The sequence below is a fragment of the Rattus norvegicus genome, chromosome 7 (assembly GCF_036323735.1).
Source record: "Rattus norvegicus strain BN/NHsdMcwi chromosome 7, GRCr8, whole genome shotgun sequence".
Taxonomy (NCBI): Eukaryota; Metazoa; Chordata; class Mammalia; order Rodentia; family Muridae; genus Rattus; species Rattus norvegicus.
This window is the reverse complement of record NC_086025.1, coordinates 88776622-88800511: the sequence shown is the minus strand read 5'-3', so window position 1 is coordinate 88800511 and position 23890 is coordinate 88776622. Positions and strand designations below refer to the sequence as shown.

General features: G+C 42.0%; 1 protein-coding gene across 3 annotated transcripts in view; it reads right to left on the bottom strand.

Moving 5' to 3' along the window:
• The window catches only part of Col14a1 (collagen type XIV alpha 1 chain), a 215113-nt gene that overhangs the window by 26428 nt on the left and 164795 nt on the right, over positions 1-23890 (bottom strand). For all 3 annotated transcript variants that reach the window (XM_039079204.1, XM_039079205.1, NM_001130548.2), the window contains exons 41-42: positions 4722-4775; positions 4178-4249 (exon numbers count right to left, since the gene is read on the bottom strand). In XM_039079204.1, coding sequence (XP_038935132.1) covers positions 4178-4249; positions 4722-4775 — 126 coding nt within the window. The remainder of the gene's footprint in view (positions 1-4177; positions 4250-4721; positions 4776-23890) is intronic.

Here is a 23890-nt window from a genome sequence, read left to right as displayed (position 1 = left end):
AAACCTTAGTCCTCAACACTTTAATTTCAGCACCAACTTGTCTATGCACATCTCCTTTGGTGCCTTTTGTTATATTAGCATGTTTGAAAATGTCATATTTAAAGAAAGAAATTGGAGACTGCACTAGGTTGGTGAGGGAACCAGACAGTATTCGCTACTGGCATTTTCCGGTATAAAGAGATAAATGTGTTTAATTAGGGCCTGAAACTCCCTAAACTCAGTCTTCTGACCCTCGTTACTAAGTCACTAAGAGACACAACTATTGCAGTCTCAGTGAAAGCTCTTCTTAGTAAAATAGTAAGTACAGCAAGCCATTATGGTTGGTTCCAACTTCACTGACATATTTCCTTTGATTTTTGCAAAGTAAAAAAAACCAAAAAACCAAAAAACAAAAAAACAAAATAAAAATTCCTGAGCACAGGAAGGCCCACAACTCCACCAAGTATGCTTTGAGGGAAAACACATAGTTCCTGTAGATGCAGGCAGGAAAAAGTGGCATATTTTTTCCTTTAATTTCAGGGGCACTTGAAATGTAAAGAAATACAGTGGCTACATTCATAGATTCACAGAAGTTTGGGGCTGAAAGGGAGAGAATGATCTCACAGTCCAAAGCCCACATGTGGAAGATGCCTGTGACACAAGCCAAGCCTCAGCAGGCTTCGAGACCCTCGGCTTCCTGACCCTGACAGGAAGAGTAACCTCGTCTCCCTAAACAGAAGCCTGAGAACACAAATGCCCTCTCCTCTCTTTTCCTCTCTTTCCCTGTCCCATCCCCCCTTCTCCTCGTCTCTTTCCCAGTCTTTCTTCCTCCCCTTCTTCCCACAAATATGTAGAAAGTACTCTGTCTCCAATGGCAAAGAGGTGTACAAGCACAGTGACGTCCTGTCAAGACAGACATCAGGATCCAGAAGAGGCAGGCAACTGCCTGAGACCGGGAGGATTTACGTAAAATGTAGGCTAGATGACTGGGTTCAGTTAAGTTGCTCGTATAGATACAAGCCCCACATAGATGCAATGTTTTTGAACCTTTTATACAGGGCTCTTTAAATAATGAGCTTACCTAACTGAAAATGTGGCCTCAGCAGGAAGGAGCCCCCTCACAAGCCCCGTTATGCATACAACCCATAGCAGGAGGGTACTACATTTAAGCCAATGCCCAGGGAGGAATTAGATGCCTGGCAGCAGCCATGTTCATCCAGCCGAGGAGCTGGTGTAAAATGTACCGTACAGGAGTGAGCATAGCTGGCATCCGCTGTAGGAAACACACTGCTGTTTTCTGTGACACCGTCTGTCTTTCTTGGTTTCTTTCCCTCATTTTCCTAGACAGATATCTGTGCGAAATCAATCAAGACCTTCAGAGCACGACAGGGAGCCTGCTTTAATCATCATCCCTGCCTGGCAGCTCACAGGCATGTGGGAACTGGCGGCCTGGGTGCAGGGAAAATCCTCAGCTCTAGTGCAGAGAACAACTTGCTTTGGATGGGGACTGCATGAGCGGGCTATGGCATCCTACCCAGCAGTTAGAGGCCACCTTCTGCTTCTGATAAAAGTGTCTGTGGCATGAGGCCTCTGTTGTGGCCACCAAATGCCTTTCTCTGCTGACAGGTGATAAAACTAACATTATTAGGTGATCTATCTGTGGAGACTGTAAGGATTTTAGTATGTTCATATTTAGAGTCTAATCCAGATGCATACTAGGCTGGATGGGTAAATGAGGAAGTGTCATCCTCATCTATAACTCCTGGGATTACTTTGCCCCTCTACACCCCATTTAAATTCCCCTGAGACCTTAGTGTTTGTTTCTTCTACTGTCCCTTTTCATCCCATCCTTCTTGACTTAGGATCATTCATGGCTTGTGTCTCCATTTCCTGGGTAGGAAATATTAGTCCTGGGGGATTCGAATAAGAAAAAGGCCTCCTCCTCCTGCACAGACAGGTTTGCCTACTCTATCCAACCATGGTAAAGTAACATCTTCGTGTTTTCTTACCCTATTTGGGAGGCTCCAAAATCTTTGATGTCCTAAGTGTCGCCTGCTCTGTTGGTTTGAGCACACACTACCTGATTCTGGAACTCTAGTTCCTTAAGCCACATCTTGAGGAGCAGAGCAAAACCTGGTAGCAGAACGTTTCTAAGACTTTGTAGTGTGAATAGATGAGTGGATAAAGAGAGAAGATGGACAGAGAAAGATGAGAAGAGAGAGAGAGCAGCGATACAGTCTGTGTGTGCTTGCTTGCAAGAGCTCCTGTGTGTGTGTGCACACGTGCGTGCAAGTGTATGCGTGTGTGTGTGCTTACATGTGTGTGTGCGTGAGTGTGTGCATTGTGTGTGTGCGCACGTGTGTGCGTGTATGTGTGTGCATGTGTGTGTGTACGTGCGTGTGGCTGTACATGAGTGTGTACATAAGTGTGTGCATGAGTGCATGCATGTGTGTATGTGTACATATGGGAGTGCATGTGTGTGTGCATGAGTGCTTGTGTGTGTATGTGTGTGTGCATGAGTGTGTGTTTCCACACACAGGATCAAATGTGGCAATGTTTTTGATTAAAGGAGACATCTGAAGATGAAGTCATCCAGTTTTCTTCTGTGACCCAGTGCTAGTCAGATTTGAAAACAGGAGAGTCAAGCCCCTTCAAAAGCTTCAACATGCATGCAACCCATGGCAAGAGGGCTCTGTATTTAAGCCAATGCCTTGGGAGGAATTAGATGCTTGGCAGGGTCGGACAGTGAGAAGTCAGTTGGGGTAAATGCCCAGCTTTGTAAACTGATTACTAATGTCAGTGTTTATGAGGATGTGCAAACCAGGGTTTGTTTGCTAAACCCATATTCATTTTTCTGAGTGTCCCATGGGTGTGTCTAGGTATGTGTGGTGTGCACTATAGCACAAAGGAGGACTTCTGAGGGTTGAAAATTGTACTGAAATGTATTCCAAGGATAAACACAACAAGAGCAGCTGGGAACAGAGAGGAAGAGATCTGGTCCAGTGTCTCTGGTTGAAACGGTTCCCTGCCTTCCTTACACATTGAAACCCAGTCCCCAGAACTTGTGAATATGTGACTTTAAACAGACTAATGGACTTTACAAAGGGAATTTAGTTAAGGACTTGGGAATTTTCTAAGGAGATTGTACAGACAGGTTCTGAAAGGCAAGACTCTTTCCCACCTGTGGAAGTGACATGGCCATGGATGACACATTAGTGGAATTGAAGATGGAATTCACACACACACACATCCTCTGCACCCTTCCACACACATCTCTGTTCCTCATACCCTCAGCAGGTTTGCAGCACGACAGACTTTTCTACAGCACGGTAGCTTTGGTTTACAGGTAACTCTGTTCAGCACGGGTGCTGCCAAAATGTCGATATCTAAGTCTATAGTGAAGCATCTTACAAGTCACCGAAAACATGGAGAATGGCTTTGGTGAGAGTGCCACATGTCACACAGTTCACAGATGAGGAAGCAGACAAGCTGCATCCCTGGGCTCCTTGAGTCTCCCATGGTTGTATTTAAATGCCAACAAAGAGTCTGGAAAGGTGATGAGGAAACAGATTCTTCTCATTGCACTTTGCTCTACACTGTCCGCCATGTGTGCTTTGTGCGTTTAACATGTCCTGTAATTGGATGGAGGGGATAAAACTGCATTCCTATTTTCTTTAAAACTTTCACTTTCTACATTTTATATTCTTCCCTCTTGGAAGTCAAGCATGGTTAACATTTAGCTGTTGTTCCCAATCTTGACAGAAGATACTGAGTTCACTTAGGCAAATACAGAACAAGCCATGGAGATACATTTAAGCAAGAGCATGGCCTACACTCCAGTAGGACCATTTAACCTCAGCCACGGTATATGTACCACTTGATCTTAAGGCTCTACCCACTTTCCTTCATGGAATTCTATCAAGCTTAATGGCGAATAAACACGTTCTATAATTTTTTTGAAACAGAGTATCTTCTCTATGTAACCCTAGATATCCTGGAACTTGGTATGTAGACAAGGCTGACCTAGACACACAGAGATCTGCCTGTCTGTGCATCCCACGTGCTGGGATTCAGGCAAATACCACCATGCTTGGCATCTGGACAACACTTCTGATCCACAGAGATGCTGGTAAATTATAAACATATAATTAAATAATGACAGGACACACATCTTGAGCAGCTACCACTGAGTACTCACAGGTGGCCCCAAGGCTCCTTGTGGTCCCATGCTGCCCGCAATCCCTGGTACACCAGGAGCTCCAGGAATGCCCTAAAATAGAAGCAAGAAATGGGACAAAGGTGAAGATTCATATTCGCCATGGATCACAGCCAACTTTCAAGCAGGGATAACAACACCTGTCCCCACAGTTTCCCTTTCCATCGCCAATGTCTTAGGAGTCATTGTCCACTACTCTGCCCAATGACCACATATAAGGCAGTTTTTAAGTCTCCAAAGGATTGGCCAGGCATGGTTTTGTGAATAAGTCTTATTTATAGGTAATAACAACTAAATGCATGGAGACAATTTTATGGAAAAATGGCTCAGTGAATAATCAAGCCATCTGGATTTGTCATTTTTAAAGGATAATAAGGGTCTATACCAACAGACAAACTGTTGTCACAAAATAACAACAACAAAAATGTGGTAGCTGGAAAGGCCAGCAGGAGAAAAAAATTTCTACAAAAAAAAAAAAAGATGCTTCAAAGCAGAATGCATCCCAGAAGTTTCTAGAAATACTCACAATTGGTCCAGGTGGTCCTGGAGGCCCAGAGGAACCATCCTTTCCGGGAAATCCCTGGGGTGAAGAAATGGTTTGTCACACAAGTGGTTGCTACGTGTCTTCCAGGAATGATCATCAAATTCCTTCCAACATCTAAGGCACAAATCCTGCCGCCTGCTCTGGACAACCAAGGGCCTGCTGTTGTTAAACTCTTGTAGGAATTGTTGTTGGCAAGTGTTTTAGGTCCGTGGGCTCTAATAAGTGACCCATGTGCATGGGTTGTAGGTGTGAGAAATGCCACTAACAAACTTAAACGGCAACTTCTTTTCAGAAAGTTTGTTAAACTAAACATAACAAATAAATAAGCTCTGTCCTTTCTAATTAATGTCCAGACCAAAAAGTAGATTCATGTCTCTCAGGATCCACAAGTCTTGAGTGAGAAATATTCCCAATAAAGAGTTGATATTGCAACAAGGGAAGGGCAATTATCAGCAATTCTCAGCTCTTGAGAAATGCATTGAGCAAAATGTGGGCAGAGTGCCCAGCAGTGGTGACAATTTTGATATGGGGATGTTTATCTGAGTGTCTCCTGTCTTGGGCTTATCACTTGATACATACCTGCTTCCTGTTCTATTTCAGGAGAGAAAAAAATGAACTAAAACAGTCCCCCCAAAATAAATCCTGTCCCTTAGAAAAGCCACTCTCTGAGACATTGGATAAGGGTATATGTGCTATTTTTATGAGTATGAAAAATATTAAGAACTGTGAGTGCCAGCTCTTCTGATGTGGTTAGCATGAGAGAAAATCTTCAGTCTAAATTTTATAAGTTCATAAAAGTTTTCAAAGTTTCACCTCCTACTACCGGGACAAATAAAAGTTTCACCATGACGCTTTTCTCACCCTAAGCCGACCTGACTGGTATCCTTGCTTTATTTTCTCCACTCGCTTTCTGACAATTCCCACCACTTTTGCTGTAGGCTCTCCTTCCCCTCCCATGGCACATAAAAATCTATCTTATCAACATGAGAACTCCACATCTGCATCAGGTCTTCCAGCACCCAGTACCAAACGATGCTGTGGGGGGATGGGTGAGTGTGGGAGGAAACCCAGAAGGCCACAGGAGATGGCATAGAGTAAGTGTATGTGAGAAAGATAGGTCGCCCAAGCCCTTTCACTGTGCTCTCAAACACTCGTGGTGCCAACAAAAGTCTCAGCACAAAGGCAGCCAGGGAGGCGAATGCTCACCCATAGTCCTGGTTTGCCTTTTCTGCCTAGAGCGTTGCTTGGCTTCACTGTGGAGCCTCCTCACAGTCCAGGTGGAGGAGCCTCACGTCTGAGTACTGGCCAAAGAAGGGGGCCAGTTCCAGCCTTGGCTGTCAACATTACCTGTGGGTGGTGCTCCTCTTTCTAGTCCCTCCTGCAGCAACTTTAGAGGCTGAGTGTTGAAGAGCCCTCCAAGGCAGAGAGGCTGACAAAGGACTATGTGAGGCAGAGACTCCTGCTCTTCCACCCACCGTTGCTGCTTGTGCTGGCTTATAAGCAAGAGAGAGGGGTCATTGGGCTTTATTTTATTGTCCTGCTCTGCCTTAAGGCACATATTCGGGTCACTACGGCCATTATCCAAGGCTGAAAGATGTGGTATTGTTGCTGTCATTTTATAACATTTGTGGTTTTCACATTAATAAAAACTATTGGAGTTAGAACTGGGCGTGATGGTATGCATCTATAATCTTGGTACTCAGAGGTCACAGACTAGGAGAGTATGAGTTTGAGGCTAGCCTGGGCTACACAGTGAAGCTTTGCCTAAGGATAAGTCCCAACACAGACTAAGTTACCCACACTCTCTCTGTCTCTATCTCTGTCTCTCTGTCTCTGTCTCTGTCTGTCTGTCTCTCTCTCTCTCTGTCTGTCTGTCTGTCTGTCTCTCTCTCTCTCTCTCTCTTCTCTCTCTCTCTCTTCATCCTTCCTTGGATCTGCTAATTAAACAACAAAAATGTATTCTGATGTAAAGGTAATAAATAAACTTATTTTTTGTATGTGTGATGGTTTATGCCTCTCAGTATTCAGAAGGCTGAGGCAGAGGGATTGCATAAAAATTTGAGACGAGTCTTGGATGCATGATAAAATCACAAAAATCTCAGCGAGGCCTTGTTATGAATGAATTATTTTAATTGGATTTTAAATGTAGTGTTTCCTGAGAAAAGAGCATACATTAACTGGTATCTGTGAGAGATCATCAGGTGCTTCCAGCCCAACGGCCTCGTTTTATAAATGAGGAAACTTGGAGGTAAGAAAGGGCAGAAAAAAATGTTCATATAAAAAAGTTTTTAACTAAATGGAGAATTGAAGCAATCTCACTAAAATCAGGGACTAGACAAGGCTGCCCACTCTCTCCCTACCTATTCAATAAAGTACCCGAAGTCCTAGCCAGAGCAATTAGACAACAAAAGGACATCAAAGGGATACAAGTTGGAAAGAAAGAAGTCAAAATATCACTATTTGCAGATGATATGATAGTATACTTAAGTGATCCCAAAAATTCCACCAGAGAACTCCTAAAACTGATAAACAAAATGCTCATAGATTGGCAGGATTAATATAATAAAAATGGCCATCTTACTGAAAGCAATCTACAGATTCAATACAATCCCCATCAAAATTCCAACTCAATTCTTCGTAGAGTTAGAAAGAGAAATTTGCAAATTCATTTGGAATTAAGAAAACCCAAGATAGTGAAAACTATCCTTAACAATAAAAGGACTTCTGGAGGAATCACCATCCCTGACCTCAAGCTGAATTACAGAGCAATTGTATTAAAACTTCATGGTATTGGTACAGAGACAGGCAGGTAGATCAATGGAATAGAATTGAAGACCCAGAAATGAACCCACACACCTATGGTCACTTGGTCTTAGATTTGCTTGTACAAAGCTTAAGTCAAAGTGGATCAAGGACCTCCATATAAAACCAGATACACTCAAACAAATAGAAGAGAAAGTGAGGAAGAGCCTCGAACACATGGGCACAGTGGAAAATTTCCTGAATAGAACACCAGTGGTTTATGCTCTAAGATCAAGAATCAACAATTGGGACCTCATAAAACTGCAAAGCTTCTGTAAGGCAAAGGACACTGTCATTAGGACAAAATGGCAACCAACAAATTGGGAAAAGATCTTTACCAATCCTACATCTGAGAGAGGGCTAATATCCAATATATACAAGGAACTCAAGAAGTTAGACTCCAGAGAATCAAATAACCCTATTAAAAAAAATGGTACAGAACTAAACAAAAATTCTCAACTGAGGAATATCGAATGGCTGAGAAATATCTAAAGAAATGTTCAATATCCTTAATCATAAGGGAACTGCAAATCAAAACAACCCTGAGATTTCACCTCACACCAGTCAGAATGGCTAAGATCAAAAACTCAGGTGACAGCAAATGCTGGCGAGGATGTGGAGAAAGAGGAACACTCCTCCATTGTTGGTGGGATTGCAGACTGGTACAACCATTGTGGAAATCAGTCTGGAGGTTCCTCAGAAAATTGGACATAGTACTATTTGAAGATCCAGCTATACCACTCCTGGGCATATACCCAAAAGATGTTCCAACATATAACACAGATTCAAGATCCACTATGTTCATAGCAGCCTTATTTATAAAAGCCAGAAGCTGGAAAGAATCCAGATGCCCTTCAACAGAGGAATGGATACAGAAAATGTGATACATTTGCACAATGGAGTACTACTCTGCTATTAAAAACAAAGACTTCATGAAATTCTTAGGCAAGTGGATGAAACTAACCATTGGTAACCCAATCACAAAAAGCACACATGGTATGAACTCAGTCATAAGTGAATACTAGCCCAAAAGCTCAGAATACCCAAGACCTAATTTAAAGACTACATGAAGCTCAAGAAGAAGAAAGAGCAGAGTGTGAATGCTTCAGTACCTCTTAGAAGGGGGAACAAAATACTCACAGGAGGAAATATGGAGACAAAGTGTGGAGCAGAGACTGAAGGAAAGGCCATCCAGAGACTGCCACACATGGAGTCCATCCTACATGCAGTCACCAAACCCAGTCACTATTGGGGATGCCAAGAGATGCATGCTGACAGGAGCCTGTTATAGCTGTCTCCTGAGAGGCTCTGCCAGAGCCTGACAAATACAGAGGCAGATGATTACAGCCAACCATTGGACTGAGAACAGGATCCCCAATGGAGGAGTTAGAGAAAGGACTGAGGTAGCTGAGATGGTTTGCAACCCCATAAGAAGAACAATATCAACCACCCGGACACTCTGTAGCTCTGAGGGACTAAACCACCAACCAAAGAGTACACATGGAGCCACTCATGGTGGCCTTGTGCATGAAGTGTGTCACTGTAGGAGGTAGGCCTTTTTGAGGTCTCCTGTACTGAAGCTTCTCCCCGTGTGGCACCCAGTCTTCTCCTGCTGCTTGTGGATCCAGAAGTAGAACTTTCAGTTCCTTCTCCAACACCATGTCTACCTACATGCTGCCATGTTCCCAGCCATGATGATAATGGACTAACCCTCTGAAACTGTAAGCCAGCCCCAAATCAAATGTTTTTAAGAGTTGCCAGGGTCACGGTGTCTCTCCCAGCAACAAAACCCAAACTAAGATAAACAAGAAGAAGAAAGAAGAGGAAGAGGAAAAGAAGGAAGAAACAGAGGAAACACATGAAGTTAAAAGAGAAAACTTGTGGTGAATGCATGGGAATTAAGGGCAGCAGGGGAGAAATTTGATCAGAATGTATGAATGTATGAAATTTTTAATAAAAAGTAAAATGTTAAAGAAAATTTGAAAATATAGGTTTTTTTTTTCAGATGAAGTTTTCATATGACAAAGATGGGCTCTGGGCACATATGAAAGCAGTGTTAACAGGATTCCATTTGGTTCCTGCCCTTCAATGTCATCTCAGACCAGACAAGAAGGAGAAGCAACCTGGGTCAGAAGAGTGGCAAGAACCTTCCATACCTCAGATCCAACAGTGCCCCGAAGGAAAATATTCCTCATTCAACAGAGAGGGGCTTATTCAAAAGGAGAGCTGAGCCATGACATACTTTCCTAGAGGAAAACATTTCTTAACAAATAAAATTGCATTGTTCCCCAGAAGATTGGCAGGAAGTAATGCATTTACACCCTGCTCCGCACCCCAGGGGGAGGATTGTGAAAAGGCAAGAATCTGTGTTCGGCTCTCTGCTGACACTGGAAAGGCGCTGTTGTGGACGTGTTTGCAAACGCCTGATTTATAGATACCTCATGTTCTGTCTGAGAGGGAACACAGTGAAATGTGGTTCTTACTCAGAGCTTAGCTGGGTGTGCAGTCAGTAAGAAAGATGCCCCTTAGTTACGTGATCTGTGCCTAGACAACAGGTCTAGGTGCTGCCATACCTGATTCCTGTGTTTACAGCAAAGCTATGTGGCGTTCAGTGTTCCATTCCTAACACTGTTGTAGTGCCCAGAACAGACACTGACAGATGATGGTGCCGGGGTACTCTGTGCATGTTCAGCGAGTGAGTCTTAATTGAGGATACAGTGAGTCTGGCAATGTACGGGATAGAAGGAAATGCTAATGTCATTCATTCTTAGTGGTTTTCATATTTTTCATGGTGCGGGGGTTAGGGGAGGTCAGTACAAGCTAAGCAAGCACTCAATGTCTCAGCTACATCTCCAGCCCTTCTCCTTACTCTCAGAACCCGGACTCCTCTGACCTCAGAAGCCAAGACTCCACTTCACTACATTCTTGGGGTGGGGGGACAGTTCATTAGAAGCACACCTGCATCTGTGTGTGGCTGATTTCTACAGGTATTGATCTTGGAAGGAAATCTGAAGGAAAGTAGGGAGGAAGGGAAACAGGATAGATGAGGGAAGTCATCTGAAGTCGGGTCTGTGAGTTGATCAGGAACTCTGGAGTGTGAATTGCACATCGGCATCAACTCAGGCTAAGCTACGGCTAGCTGTGGCTCAGGGGCAGACCCGCCATTTGCTAGGCTGACTTTCCAGGGAAATGAACAACATTTGGCAGTGGGATGGAGCACATCTGCCAGGTAAAGCAGATCAGTGCACCAATGGCACCCAAGGCACTGGAGCTGATCTCTTGTTTGAGCCAAAGGCCAAGAAGTGATCACAGTGGATCTTATTCTGAGATTTTCTTTCATGGACTAAAACATTTGAACAAATGAACAATTGAATGTTGGTTCTTATGCTATCCCCTCTCCCATGCCCCCTCCCCCCGCTTCTATGAGGATGCTCTGCCTCCCACCCATCTACTCCCACCTCACCTCTCTATCTTGAAGCAACACATCTGGCAAAATGAAAACTCTGGGAAAACTATACACTTTATAAGATGCATTTTTTTAAATTTTTTTTTATTAACTTGAGTATTTCTTATATACATTTCGAGTGTTATTCCCTTTCCCGGTTTCCGGGCAAACATCCCCCTCCCCCCTCTCCTTCCTTATGGGTATTCCCCTCCCAACCCTCCCCCAATTGCCGCCCTCCCCCCAACAGTCTAGTTCACTGGGGGTTCAGTCTTAGCAGGACCCAGGGCTTCCCCTTCCACTGGTGCTCTTACTAGGATATTCATTGCTACCTATGGGGTCAGAGTCCAGAGTCAGTCCATGTATAGTCTTTAGGTAGTGGCTTAGTCCCTGGAAGCTCTGGTTGCTTGACATTGTTGTACTTTTGGGGTCTCGAGCCCCTTCAAGCTCTTCCAGTTCTTTCTCTGATTCCTTCAACGGGGGACCTATTCTCAGTTCAGTGGTTTGCTGCTGGCATTCGCCTCTGTATTTGCTGTATTCTGGCTGTGTCTCTCAGGAGCGATCTACATCCGGCTCCTGTCGGTCTGCACTTCTTTGCTTCATCCATCTTGTCTAATTGGGTGGCTGTATATGTATGGGCCACATGTGGGGCAGGTTCTGAATGGGTGTTCCTTCAGTCTCTGTTTTAATCTTTGCCTCTCCCTTCCCTGCCAAGGGTATTCTTTTTCCTCATTTAAAGAAGGAGTGAAGCATTCACATTTTGATCATCCGTCTTGAGTTTCCTTTGTTCTAGGGATCTAGGGTAATTCAAGCATTTGGGCTAATAGCCACTTATCAATGAGTGCATACCATGTATGTCTTTCTGTGATTGGGTTAGCTCACTCAGGATGATATTTTCCAGTTCCAACCATTTGCCTATGAATTTCATAAACTCGTTGTTTTTGATAGCTGAGTAATATTCCATTGTGTAGATGTACCACATTTTCTGTATCCATTCCTCTGTTGAAGGGCATCTGGGTTCTTTCCAGCTTCTGGCTATTATAAATAAGGCTGCAATGAACATAGTGGAGCACATGTCTTTTTTATATGTTGGGGCATCATTTGGGTATATGCCTAAGAGAGGTATAGCTGGATCCTCAGGCAGTTCAATGTCCAATTTTCTGAGGAACCTCCAGACTGATTTCCAGAATGGTTTTACCAGTCTGCAATCCCACCAACAATGGAGGAGTGTTCCTCTTTCTCCACATCCTCGCCAGCATCTGCTGTCACCTGAGTTTTTGATCTTAGCCATTCTCACTGGTGTGAGGTGAAATCTCAGGGTTGTTTTGATTTGCATTTCCCTTATGACTAAAGATGTTGAACATTTCTTTAGGTGTTTCTCAGCCATTCGGCATTCCTCAGCTGTGAATTCTTTGTTTAGCTCTGAACCCCATTTTTTAATAGGGTTATTTGTTTCCCTGCGGTCTAACTTCTTGAGTTCTTTGTATATTTTGAATATAAGGCCTCTATCTCTTGTAGGATTGGTAAAGATATTTTCCCAATCTGTTGGTTACCGTTTTGTCCTAACCACAGTGTCCTTTGCCTTACAGAAGCTTTGCAGTTTTATGAGATCCCATTTGTCGATTCTTGATCTTAGAGCATAAGCCATTGGTGTTTTGTTCAGGAAATTTTTTCCAGTGCCCATGTGTTCCAGATGCTTCCCTAGTTTTTCTTCTATTAGTTTGAGTGTGTCTGGTTTGATGTGGAGGTCCTTGATCCACTTGGACTTAAGCTTTGTACAGGGTGATAAGCATGGATCGATCTGCATTCTTCTACATGTTGCCCTCCAGTTGAACCAGCACCATTTGCTGAAAATGCTATCTTTTTTCCATTGGATGGTTTTGGCTCCTTTGTCAAAAATCAAGTGACCATAGGTGTGTGGGTTCATTTCTGGGTCTTCAATTCTATTCCATTGGTCTATCTGTCTGTCTCTGTACCAATACCATGCAGTTTTTATCACTATTGCTCTGTAATACTGCTTGAGTTCAGGGATAGTGATTCCCCCTGAAGTCCTCTTATTGTTGAGGATAGCTTTAGCTATCCTGGGTTTTTTGTTATTCCAGATGAATTTGCAAATTGTTCTGTCTAACTCTTTGAAGAATTGGATTGGTATTTTGATGGGGATTGCATTGAATCTGTAGATTGCTTTTGGTAAAATGGCCATTTTTACTATATTAATCCTGCCAATCCATGAGCATGGGAGATCTTTCCATCTTCTGAGGTCTTCTTCAATTTCTTTCCTCAGTGTCTTGAAGTTCTTATTGTACAGATCTTTTACTTGCTTGGTTAAAGTCACACCGAGGTACTTTATATTATTTGGGTCTATTATGAAGGGTGTCGTTTCCCTAATTTCTTTCTCGGCTTGTTTCTCTTTTGTATAGAGGAAGGCAACTGATTTATTTGAGTTAATTTTATACCCAGCCACTTTGCTGAAGTTGTTTATCAGCTTTAGTAGTTCTCTGGTGGAACTTTTGGGATCACTTAAATATACTATCATGTCATCTGCAAATAGTGATATTTTGACCTCTTCTTTTCCGATCTGTATCCCTTTGATCTCCTTTTGTTGTCTGATTGCTCTGACTAGAACTTCAAGAACTATATTGAATAAGTAGGGAGAGAGTGGGCAGCCTTGTCTAGTCCCTGATTTTAGTGGGATTGCTTCAAGTTTCTCTCCATTTAGTTTAATGTTAGCAACTGGTTTGCTGTATATGGCTTTTACTATGTTTAGGTATGGGCCTTGAATTCCTATTCTTTCCAGGACTTTTATCATGAAGGGGTGTTGAATTTTGTCAAATGCTTTCTCAGCATCTAATGAAATGATCATGTGGTTCTGTTCTTTCAGTTTGTTTATATGATGGATCACGTTGATGGTTTTCCGTATATTAAACCATCCCTGCATGCCTGGGATGAAGCCTACTTGATCATGGTGGATGATTGTTTTGATGTGCTCTTGAATTCGGTTTGCCAGAATTTTATTGAGTATTTTTGCGTCGATATTCATAAGGGAAATTGGTCTGAAGTTCTCTTTCTTTGTTGTGTCTTTGTGTGGTTTAGGTATAAGAGTAATTGTGGCTTCGTAGAAGGAATTCGGTAGGGCTCCATCTGTTTCAATTTTGTGGAATAGTTTGGATAATATTGGTATGAGGTCTTCTATGAAGGTTTGATAGAATTCTGCACTAAACCCGTCTGGACCTGGGCTCTTTTTGGTTGGGAGACCTTTAATGACTGCTTCTATTTCCTTAGGAGTTATGGGGTTGTTTAACTGGTTTATCTGTTCCTGATTTAACTTCGATACCTGGTATCTGTCTAGGAAATTGTCCATATCCTGAAGATTTTCAAGTTTTGTTGAATATAGGTTTTTATAGTAAGATCTGATGATTTTTTGAATTTCCTCTGAATCTGAAGTTATGTCTCCCTTTTCATTTTGATTTTGTTAATTTGGACGCACTCTCTGTGTCCTCTCGTTAGTCTGGCTAAGGGTTTATCTATCTTGTTGATTTTCTCAAAGAACCAACTTTTGGTTCTGTTGATTCTTTCTATGGTCCTTTTTGTTTCTACTTGGTTGATTTCAGCTCTGAGTTTGATTATTTCCTGCCTTCTACTCCTCCTGGGTGTATTTGCTTCTTTTTGTTCTAGAGCTTTTAGGTGTGCTGTCAAGCTGCTGACATATGCTCTTTCCTGTTTCTTTCTGCAGGCACTCAGCGCTATGAGTTTTCCTCTTAGCACAGCTTTCATTGTGTCCCATAAGTTTGAGTATGTTGTATCGTCATTTTCATTAAATTCTAAAAAGTTTTTAATTTCTTTCTTTATTTCTTCCTTGACCAGGTTATCATTGAGTAGAGCATTGTTCAATTTCCACGTATATGTGGGCATTCTTCCCTTATTGTTATTGAAGACCAGTTTTAGGCCGTGGTGGTCCGATAGCACGCATGGGATTATTTCTATCTTTCTGTACCTGTTGAGGCCCGTTTTTTGACCAATTATATGGTCAATTTTGGAGAAAGTACCATGAGGAGCTGAGAAGAAGGTATATCCTTTTGCTTTAGGATAGAATGTTCTATAAATATCCGTTAAGTCCATTTGGCTCATGACTTCTCTTAGTCTGTCGACATCACTGTTTAATTTCTGTTTACATGATCTGTCCATTGATGAGAGTGGGGTGTTGAAATCTCCCACTATTATTGTGTGAGGTGCAATGTGTGTTTTGAGCTTTAGTAAGGTTTCTTTTACGTATGTAGGTGCCCTTGTATTTGGGGCATAGATATTTAGGATTGAGAGTTCATCTTGGTTGATTTTTCCTTTGATGAATATGAAGTGTCCTTCCTTATCTTTTTTGATGACTTTTAGTTGGAAATTGATTTTATTTGATATTAGAATGGCTACTCCAGCTTGCTTCTTCTGACCATTTGCTTGGAAAGTTGTTTTCCAGCCTTTCACTCTGAGGTAGTGTCTGTCTTTGTCTCTGAGGTGTGTTTCCTGTAGACAGCAGAATGCAGGGTCCTCGTTGCGTATCCAGTTTGTTAATCTATGTCTTTTTATTGGGGAGTTGAGGCCATTGATATTGAGAGATATTAAGGAATAGTGATTATTGCTTCCCGTTATATTCATATTTGGATGTGAGGTTATGTTTGTGTGCTTTCATTCTCTTTGTTTTGTTGCAAGGCGATTAGTTTCTTGCTTCTTCTAGGGTATAGCTTGCCTCCTTATGTTGGGCTTTACCATTTATTATCCTTTGTAGTGCTGGATTTGTAGAAAGATATTGTGTAAATTTGGTTTTGTCATGGAATATCTTGGTTTCTCCATCAATGTTAATTGAGAGTTTTGCTGGATACAGTAACCTGGACTGGCATTTGTGTTCTCTTAGGGTCTGTATGACATCTGTCCAGGATCTTCTGGCCTTCATAGTTTCTGGCGAGAAGTCTGGTGTGATTCTGATAGGTCTCCCTTTATATGTTACTTGACCTTTTTCCCTTACTGCTTTTAATATTCTTTCTTTATTTTGTGCGTTTGGTGTTTTGACAATTATGTGACGGGAGGTGTTTCTTTTCTGGTCCAATCTGTTTGGAGTTCTGTAGGCTTCTTGTATGTCTATGGTTATCTCTTTTTTTAGGTTAGGGAAGTTTTCTTCTATGATTTTGTTGAAGATATTTACTGGTCCTTTGAGCTGGGAGTCTTCACTCTCTTCTATACCTATTATCCTTAGGTTTGATCTTCTCATTGAGTCCTGGATTTCCTGTATGTTTTGGACCAGTAGCTTTTTCCGCTTTACATTATCTTTGACAGTTGAGTCAATGATTTCTATGGAATCTTCTGCTCCTGAGATTCTCTCTTCCATCTCTTGTATTCTGTTGGTGAAGCTTGTATCTACAGCTCCTTGTCTCTTCTTTTGGTTTTCTATATCCAGGGTTGTTTCCATGTGTTCTTTCTTGATTGCTTCTATTTCCATTTTTAATTCCTTCAACTGTTTGATTGTGTTTTCCTGGAATTCTTTCAGGGATTTTTGCGATTCCTCTCTGTAGGCTTTTACTTGTTTATTAATGTTTTCCTGTGCTTCCCTAAGTGTGTTCATGTCTTTCTTGAAGTCCTCCAGCATCATGATCAAATATGATTTTGAAACTAGATCTTGCTTTTCTGGTGTGTTTGGATATTCCATGTTTGTTTTGGTGGGAGAATTGGGCTCCGATGATGGCATGTAGTCTTGGTTTCTGTTGCTTGGGTTCCTGCGCTTGCCTCTCGCCATCAGATTATCTCTAGTGTTACTTTGTTCTGCTATTTCTGACAGTGGCTAGACTGTCCTATAAGCCTGTGTGTCAGGAGTGCTGTAGACCTGTTTTCCTCTCTTTCAGTCAGTTATGGGGACAGAGTGTTCTGCTTTCGGGCGTGTAGTTTTTCCTCTCTACAGGTCTTCAGCTGTTCCTGTGGGCCTGTGTCTTGAGTTCACCAGGCAGCTTTCTTGCAGCAGAAAATTTGGTCTTACCTGTGGTCCCGAGGCTCAGGTTCGCTCGTGGGGTGCTGCCCAGGGGCTCTCTGCAGCGGCAGCAACCAGGAAGACCTGTGCCGCCCCTTCCGGGAGCTTCAGTGCACCAGGGTTCCAGATGGTCTTTGGCTTTTTCCTCTGGCGTCCGAGATGTGTGTGCAGGGAGCAGTCTCTTCTGGTTTCCCAGGCTTGTCTGCCTCTCTGAAGGTTTAGCTCTCCCTCCCACGGGATTTGGGTGCAGAGAACTGTTTATCCGGTCTGTTTCTTTCAGGTTCCGGCGGTGTCTCAGGCAGGTGTCCTGCCGCTCCTGGGCCCTCCCCCACGGGAGCCCAGAGGCCTTATACAGTTTCCTCTTGGGCCAGGGATGTGGGCAGGGGTGAGCAGTGTTGGTGGTCTCTTCAGCTCTGCAGCCTCAGGAGTGCCCACCTGACCAGGCGGTTGGGTCTCAAGATGCATTTTTTTAACATGTATGAAGTCAGCCACCCACAAACAGATGTTTGTTGACATGAATAGCTTCAGTCGTTTTTGCCTTTTTGATATTCCTACCTCAAAATACTAATACATACCCGCAGCCCACATTAAAATAATTCTTGCTAATAAAAAGCTATAAGGATTTTTATAATTTATTTTGGAAGTATTTGCCTATGAGCAAATTACTAAGTTATGAGTTGTGATTTTTCAGCAATACGAAAATCTAACTTAAAATTTACTTTGAGCATCACTAATACTCTAATGAACACTAAATTCACTTTTGCATAAAAAGGCAAGCCTTGTTTAATGGCGATTTCATTGGATATATTAATTTCCATTTACACTTTTCTTTTGTCTATATTAGATCAAATATAGACACTTAAAACGTTTATAGTTTCTAAGTCAGAGCCCACAGTACCTGAAGTCGGATAAAACCCATCTATTCACCAAAAGACTTTTAACTGAAGTTGAGGTCCGAAGCCAGGGCATATGTAATTATGAATCTCTCAGAAACAGCTTGCAGAAGTATCGACTCACTTGTAATACGTACATCCCTTCCCTGAACCTGCAATGGCAGATCGTGGACATAAGCTATAACATTCTACAGGATGGATAAATTGATTCTTGCAGTAAGATGTGTGAGCCACCTAGATTTAATGAGTTAGTTGTCAGAAGTTAGAGCTAGACAACCCTGTGATGCATGACTTCAGCCCTGTGGTCTGGTTCTGGACTGCCATGACTAGTGGAGTACCAGTTGGTCACCAGAAGTCAGACTGCTATTTGCCACAAAGGATTATTAGTAACTACCACATAAAAGTGCCAAGCAGCCAAAAGCTACAGGCTACGTAAACACTGGCCTGGGGCAGAGATTAAAAACAAGTCCTTATGCACAGTTCCATGCTAGGTCTCTCTCTCACACACACACACACACACACACACACGACAACTATGCATAAATGCCTAATATATGTGTGTGCATTGATAAATGTATACACATAAACTAATATATTTAATGCAATTTAGAATATAAGTATACAAATTTTTATTATCTTACACTTATAACTTCAGATAAGTAAAACAATACTATATCAGCAATACTGTATCAATGAACTTATGTGGACATACAATAGAGCTCATAAAGAGCTTATATAATAGACTATTTGATTCCAAACCCTAGATAGGTATAGACTCATTAAGGTGTCATTCCTACCTCTTGCCTAAAGAGCTTTTAAGAATATTTTTTAAGAAATCTTTTAAGAATATTTAAGGTTAAAGTGCAGAGTCTGTGTATTTAAAAAAAACAAGCAAACAAAAACACTCTGATGGCTGAGGTGGTAGAACGGTCTGTTTATCAAAATTGAAATGTATGTCCCTGCCCTGAATGACAACATCCCAAGAGGAGGCACAGTAGATTTCCAAGAATGGCCTTTATCAGAGAACCTTAGGGCAGGAAACTAAACACCCCAGAAGCTCCTCCCTTCTCAGATGTGCACAGATGAACCATTATGCAGGTAAAGGTCTAAGAAGTTAGAGGCACACTTAATGAATGATTATTTCCTACTTTACTAAGAAAGTAACCCAAATGGGATGCCTGCCCCCAAAGTACAGGGGTGTGACATCTTCATTATTAGAGTGCTGCTACTTAAGTGTCTCCTTGGAAGATTTTCTCAATCATGAAACTCCACAGCGATCTCTACTTTCATAATTTTGTGGAAATAAAAAGTACAGCGCTGGAGCCAGAGAGATGAGCTAAGTTCCTGGCTCCAGCGCTGTTTTGTTCTGATCTCTGCTTATTTTCTCCAAGTTTCAGACCTTCAGGTTATCTGTCTGGAAAGATGGGGTGGCATTGCCTAGCATGCATGTATATCCTCGAATTAAAGATGAGAACACAAGACATCTGTATGTATTACATACTGTATGGAGTAGCTTATCGATTGCTTTTTAAATAAACAGTCAAGCCACAGTTGCATAAGGCATCTTCTCTGTAGCTGACTGTACAAATGTTTTCCTGAGATTTTATAAAAACACCATCTAGAGTCAGACCCACAAAGAAGAAAATCCAATTATTCTGGCTACCAGTGTTGTGGTAATAGCTTACTTTGCCTTTTCCGAGGAAGGAAGATGCCCATGGGGCTCATAATCATGAATCTAGCATTGCACAAAGCATTTCTTAGATGACTCTTTCATTACTGTCTCCTATTCATGACAGGAATAAAGTCCAGCCAAATAGCTGACTCAAGTTCAATTTCTCAAGTACATTTTAAGACCAAATCATGTTTGACAAAACAAAACATTCCACACAATATGGTCTTTATGTATATCAAAACCACACAACTAAGAAGCATGCATCAAGCATTCTTTAGCGGTAGAATCCAGGTATTTTAAAAAATTCTTTCACTTGCTTGACTTTTTGTATTTGTCCACCATGTTCCAAGAAATCTTAATTTACTAAGCACAGGCATTACAAAAGCCCTGACTCATTAGGCTGATATTAAAAACAGTGGATAATGTGTCTTAAGATCACATCATTGGAAATGGTTTATGTGAATGAATCTCTACAACATTCCATATAGGGCAACATTAGATCCTTGACTGACAGGTGATGAAGGAGCATCTGGCAACATAAAGTTGCTAGGCCTGGATTTGAACCCAGACTTTGTTAGCAGTGAGATGTGTACCGGTCCTCACAGACCTTTTCATCAACAGAATCCAAGTGCAGAGCACCCTCCCTGACAGCTCATCTCTTACAGATAAGGAAGGCCAGCGACGGCTACCCATGAGGATGAGGGAACCATTGAAGAAAGAAGGATTCTAACAAAGGTTTGCTCTGCGTTTAAAAAGGAACACACACTCCACATGGAAGTCCCCCACACTGAGGTATGCTTGCCCGTCTGTATCTCTTCCTTTGGTAAAACTGAGTCAGAAGAGAGGCATAATTCTAAAATTTTCCTTTGGCTACCTGCCAGAAAATTGATCTTGGAGAAAAAAGAACTCAGAAGTAAGAAACAGGCTATCATGCTCCAACATGTAATAGCAGCCATATTTATAAGAGCCAGAAACTGGAAACACTCAGATGTTCCTCAACAGAAGAATGGATACAGAAAATGTGGTACATTTGCACAATGGAATACTACTCAGCTATTAAAAACAATGACTTCAAGAAATTCTTAGGCAAATGGATGGAACTAGAAAATATCATCCTGAATGAGGTAACCCAATCACAAAGGAGCACACATGGTATGCACTCACTGATAAGTGGATATTAGACAAAGAGCTTGGAATATTCATGATACAACTGACGGACCACATGAAACTCAAGAGGAAGGAAGATCAAAGATTGGATGTTTCAGTCCTACTTCAAAGGAGGAACAAATTAATTGTGGGAAGTAGAAGGTGAGAGGGACTTAGGAGGAAAAGAAGGGGGGAGGGGGGAAGAGGGGGCAGAATTAGGTATGGGAGGACATGGAGGAGGTCAGGAAATTGAACAGAGGTGTAGCAATGGAGGATGGGGAGTGGGCAACCAGAAAGTCCCAGATTCCAGGAAAGCAAGAGCCTCCCAGGACCCCACAGGGATGATATTAGCTGAAATAGCCCACAAACGGGAGGAAGAACTTGTCAAGACCATATCCAGAGGTTAGGCATGGCCTTACAGTTGAGGGATAGGGCCACCCACCCATCCCCAAAATTTTAACCCAGAATTGCTCCTGTCTAAAGGAAATATAGGGACAAAGAGTGGAGCAGGGACTAAAGCAAAGGCCATCCAGAGAGTGCCCCGCCCACATCATCCATCCCACATGCAGACACCAAACCCAAACATTATTGTTGATGCCAAGAAGTGCTTGCTGATAGGAGCCTGATACAGCATCTCCAATACAGACATGGATGCTTGAAGCCAACCATCGGACCGATCACAGGGACCACAATGGAGGAGTTAGGGGAAGAACTGAAGGAGCTGAAGGAGCCTTATCTGGCATCAATGGGAAGGGAGGCCCTTGGTCCTCTGAAGGCTTGATGCCCCAGTGTAGAGGAATGCTAGGGCAGTGAGGGAGGAGTGGCTGGGTGGGTGGGGGAGCACCCTCATAAAAGCAGGGGGAGGGGATAGAATAGGGGGTTTGCAGAGGGGAAACTGGGAAAGGAGATAACATTTGAAATGTAAATAAATAAAATATCCAATTTAAAAAAAGAAATAGGCTATCTTTTTCTTTTCTCTGATATTTTTAATTCCTTTATTATCTATCTGATCTGTTAGCTATTTAACTATCTCTCACTTATCAGTAATCTATCCTCTACTCTCTCTCACTCTCTCTATATATATTTATCATATGTCTGTATATCTTGACTTCTCTATGAACATGTCTATAATTTCTATCATTTATTTTCTCCATATATAATCTCTTTCTAAGCCTGATTTGTCTCTATGTATGTATCTATCTATATACCTACCTATCTATCTATCTATCTTTCTACCTATCTACATACATACCTACCTACCTACCTACCTACCTACCTACCTATCCTACATCCCTATCCTATCTGATTTCCCTTAAGACCATCTGAAGGTTTAGGGTGGAGACTGAAAAATGTATCATACATCAGAGGAGTTTGAAGATCACAAGACAGGCCCTGTACTCAGATAGTAAGAAAAAAGAAAGTAAGTGGGGGGAGGAGGGAGGGGGAAGATTTATAGGAAAAATAAGGAAAGGCACAGAATGTTTTAGTTGGAATGGCTTAGAGTAAAACCTGGATGCCAGACTGAATTAGCTTGAACCATCACTTTCAACGTGCTAGTCTGTTGGCTTCCAAGGACAAGGCGGAAACTTACTCTGGGAAGTCTAGCTAGACTTGCTTATGGCCTCAGGCCCAGTGTTAAATAAGATTTGTCTCCAAGAGTCCAAGATCCCCCTTGGGAAAAGCCAGAATAAGCTAGAAATATTAGAAGAGGTTATAGTTTCTTTTTTATTATTTCTCAAAATCTCCTACTCTCTCGGTAAATTCAGTGGTAACACTGGCACCAGATTCATAAAAAGAGGTCACCCTTTTCCTAAGCTAATCACAAGGTGATGGTGTGAGGTTTGGGCTGTAAGATTTTGCTGTCAATAAGAGGAGGTAGAGAAGTGGGGAGTGTCTGAATGGGGCCTTTCGGTTTCGTTGCTTGTGAATCCTGTCATTCTCTTAGCTCTTCGTCATGGCTATTTCTGTTATTGACAGCATCCTACAGCAGAATGGGGATAATCACGAAGTGTTTTCTCTCAGTATTCTCTAAGTAGCCCCATATCTAACCACTGCCTACCCAGAGAGACCTGGGTGGAATATACCACCTAAGATGGTTCGCAACCTATGTCTAACTATTACTATCAAGACTTGATCCTGCTAATTAATTATTTCAGGCCTTTATCCTCCCATCCCAGCCTTCAGATCATCTGACTAAATATATCAGAATCCCCTAAGTGACTCTTCTTTAACCAGCCCTTCTTCCTTCCTCCTCGACTGTCTCTAAAAGACTCATTGTTTTCCCTGCCAAGGAGAGTGGGCATGAGATCTTATCCTGCTTTTTCCTCCAGAAGGCAGTCTACAGTTTGCTTTCTTTGTTAACTGAAGCTATTCTTGCTTTCCTAATCTTTCCTGCAGATACTGCAATGGGAAACTCTTTTCAAGCTGGGAGTGGTAAAGGGCATGGTGCAGGTGCTCAGTTAAGATATGGCTGACTGAGAAAAATGTATGTTGTTCTTCCTTCAAGCAGAGCAGCTACACTACGGTTCCATGGCACTGCTGTTTTATTTCATGGGAACGGTATTTTGTTAATTTTTATGCCATATGGTACTGTCTTTAGATAACTTTTCTAAGGCAATAATCACCCAATCTTCTTTAAAAGACATGTGGTTTCATACTGAGTGGATGTCCCTGACAGTCAGACTTACAAAGGAACCCTATTTCCATCCACGTGTATTTCATAATGAGCATCAGACACATCCTCAAAGCTTTACTTCTAAATGGAGGGAGACAGGAAGACAAAAGCCAAGTATAGATATCTTATCACTTTATGATAGCTCTCAAGTTTTATTAGTAAAAGATGAACACATGTGGATAGAGAAGTATTTCTCAAAAAGAATCTGCTTTCATATATGGATTTTACAAAAAATTATTCTATAACCAAAGGATTCAAACACTAATCTAACAGGTTTGGGTCAGAGTCCTTTGCCAAGACTGGGCTCTATGCATAGATAAATCAAATAAACTTACTCAATCAAATCTTCAGACTTGCTGTTTTCAGAGCTTTGGAAATCATGAAGGAATCTAGGTGTGTAACCACACAGGATCTTAGCCTATGCACTTGGCCAAAACATATAAATACATCTAGATACTCCTCCCACATGCACAAGAGCCATACATAAATCTAACTCGCAGAGAAGGCCATCTCAG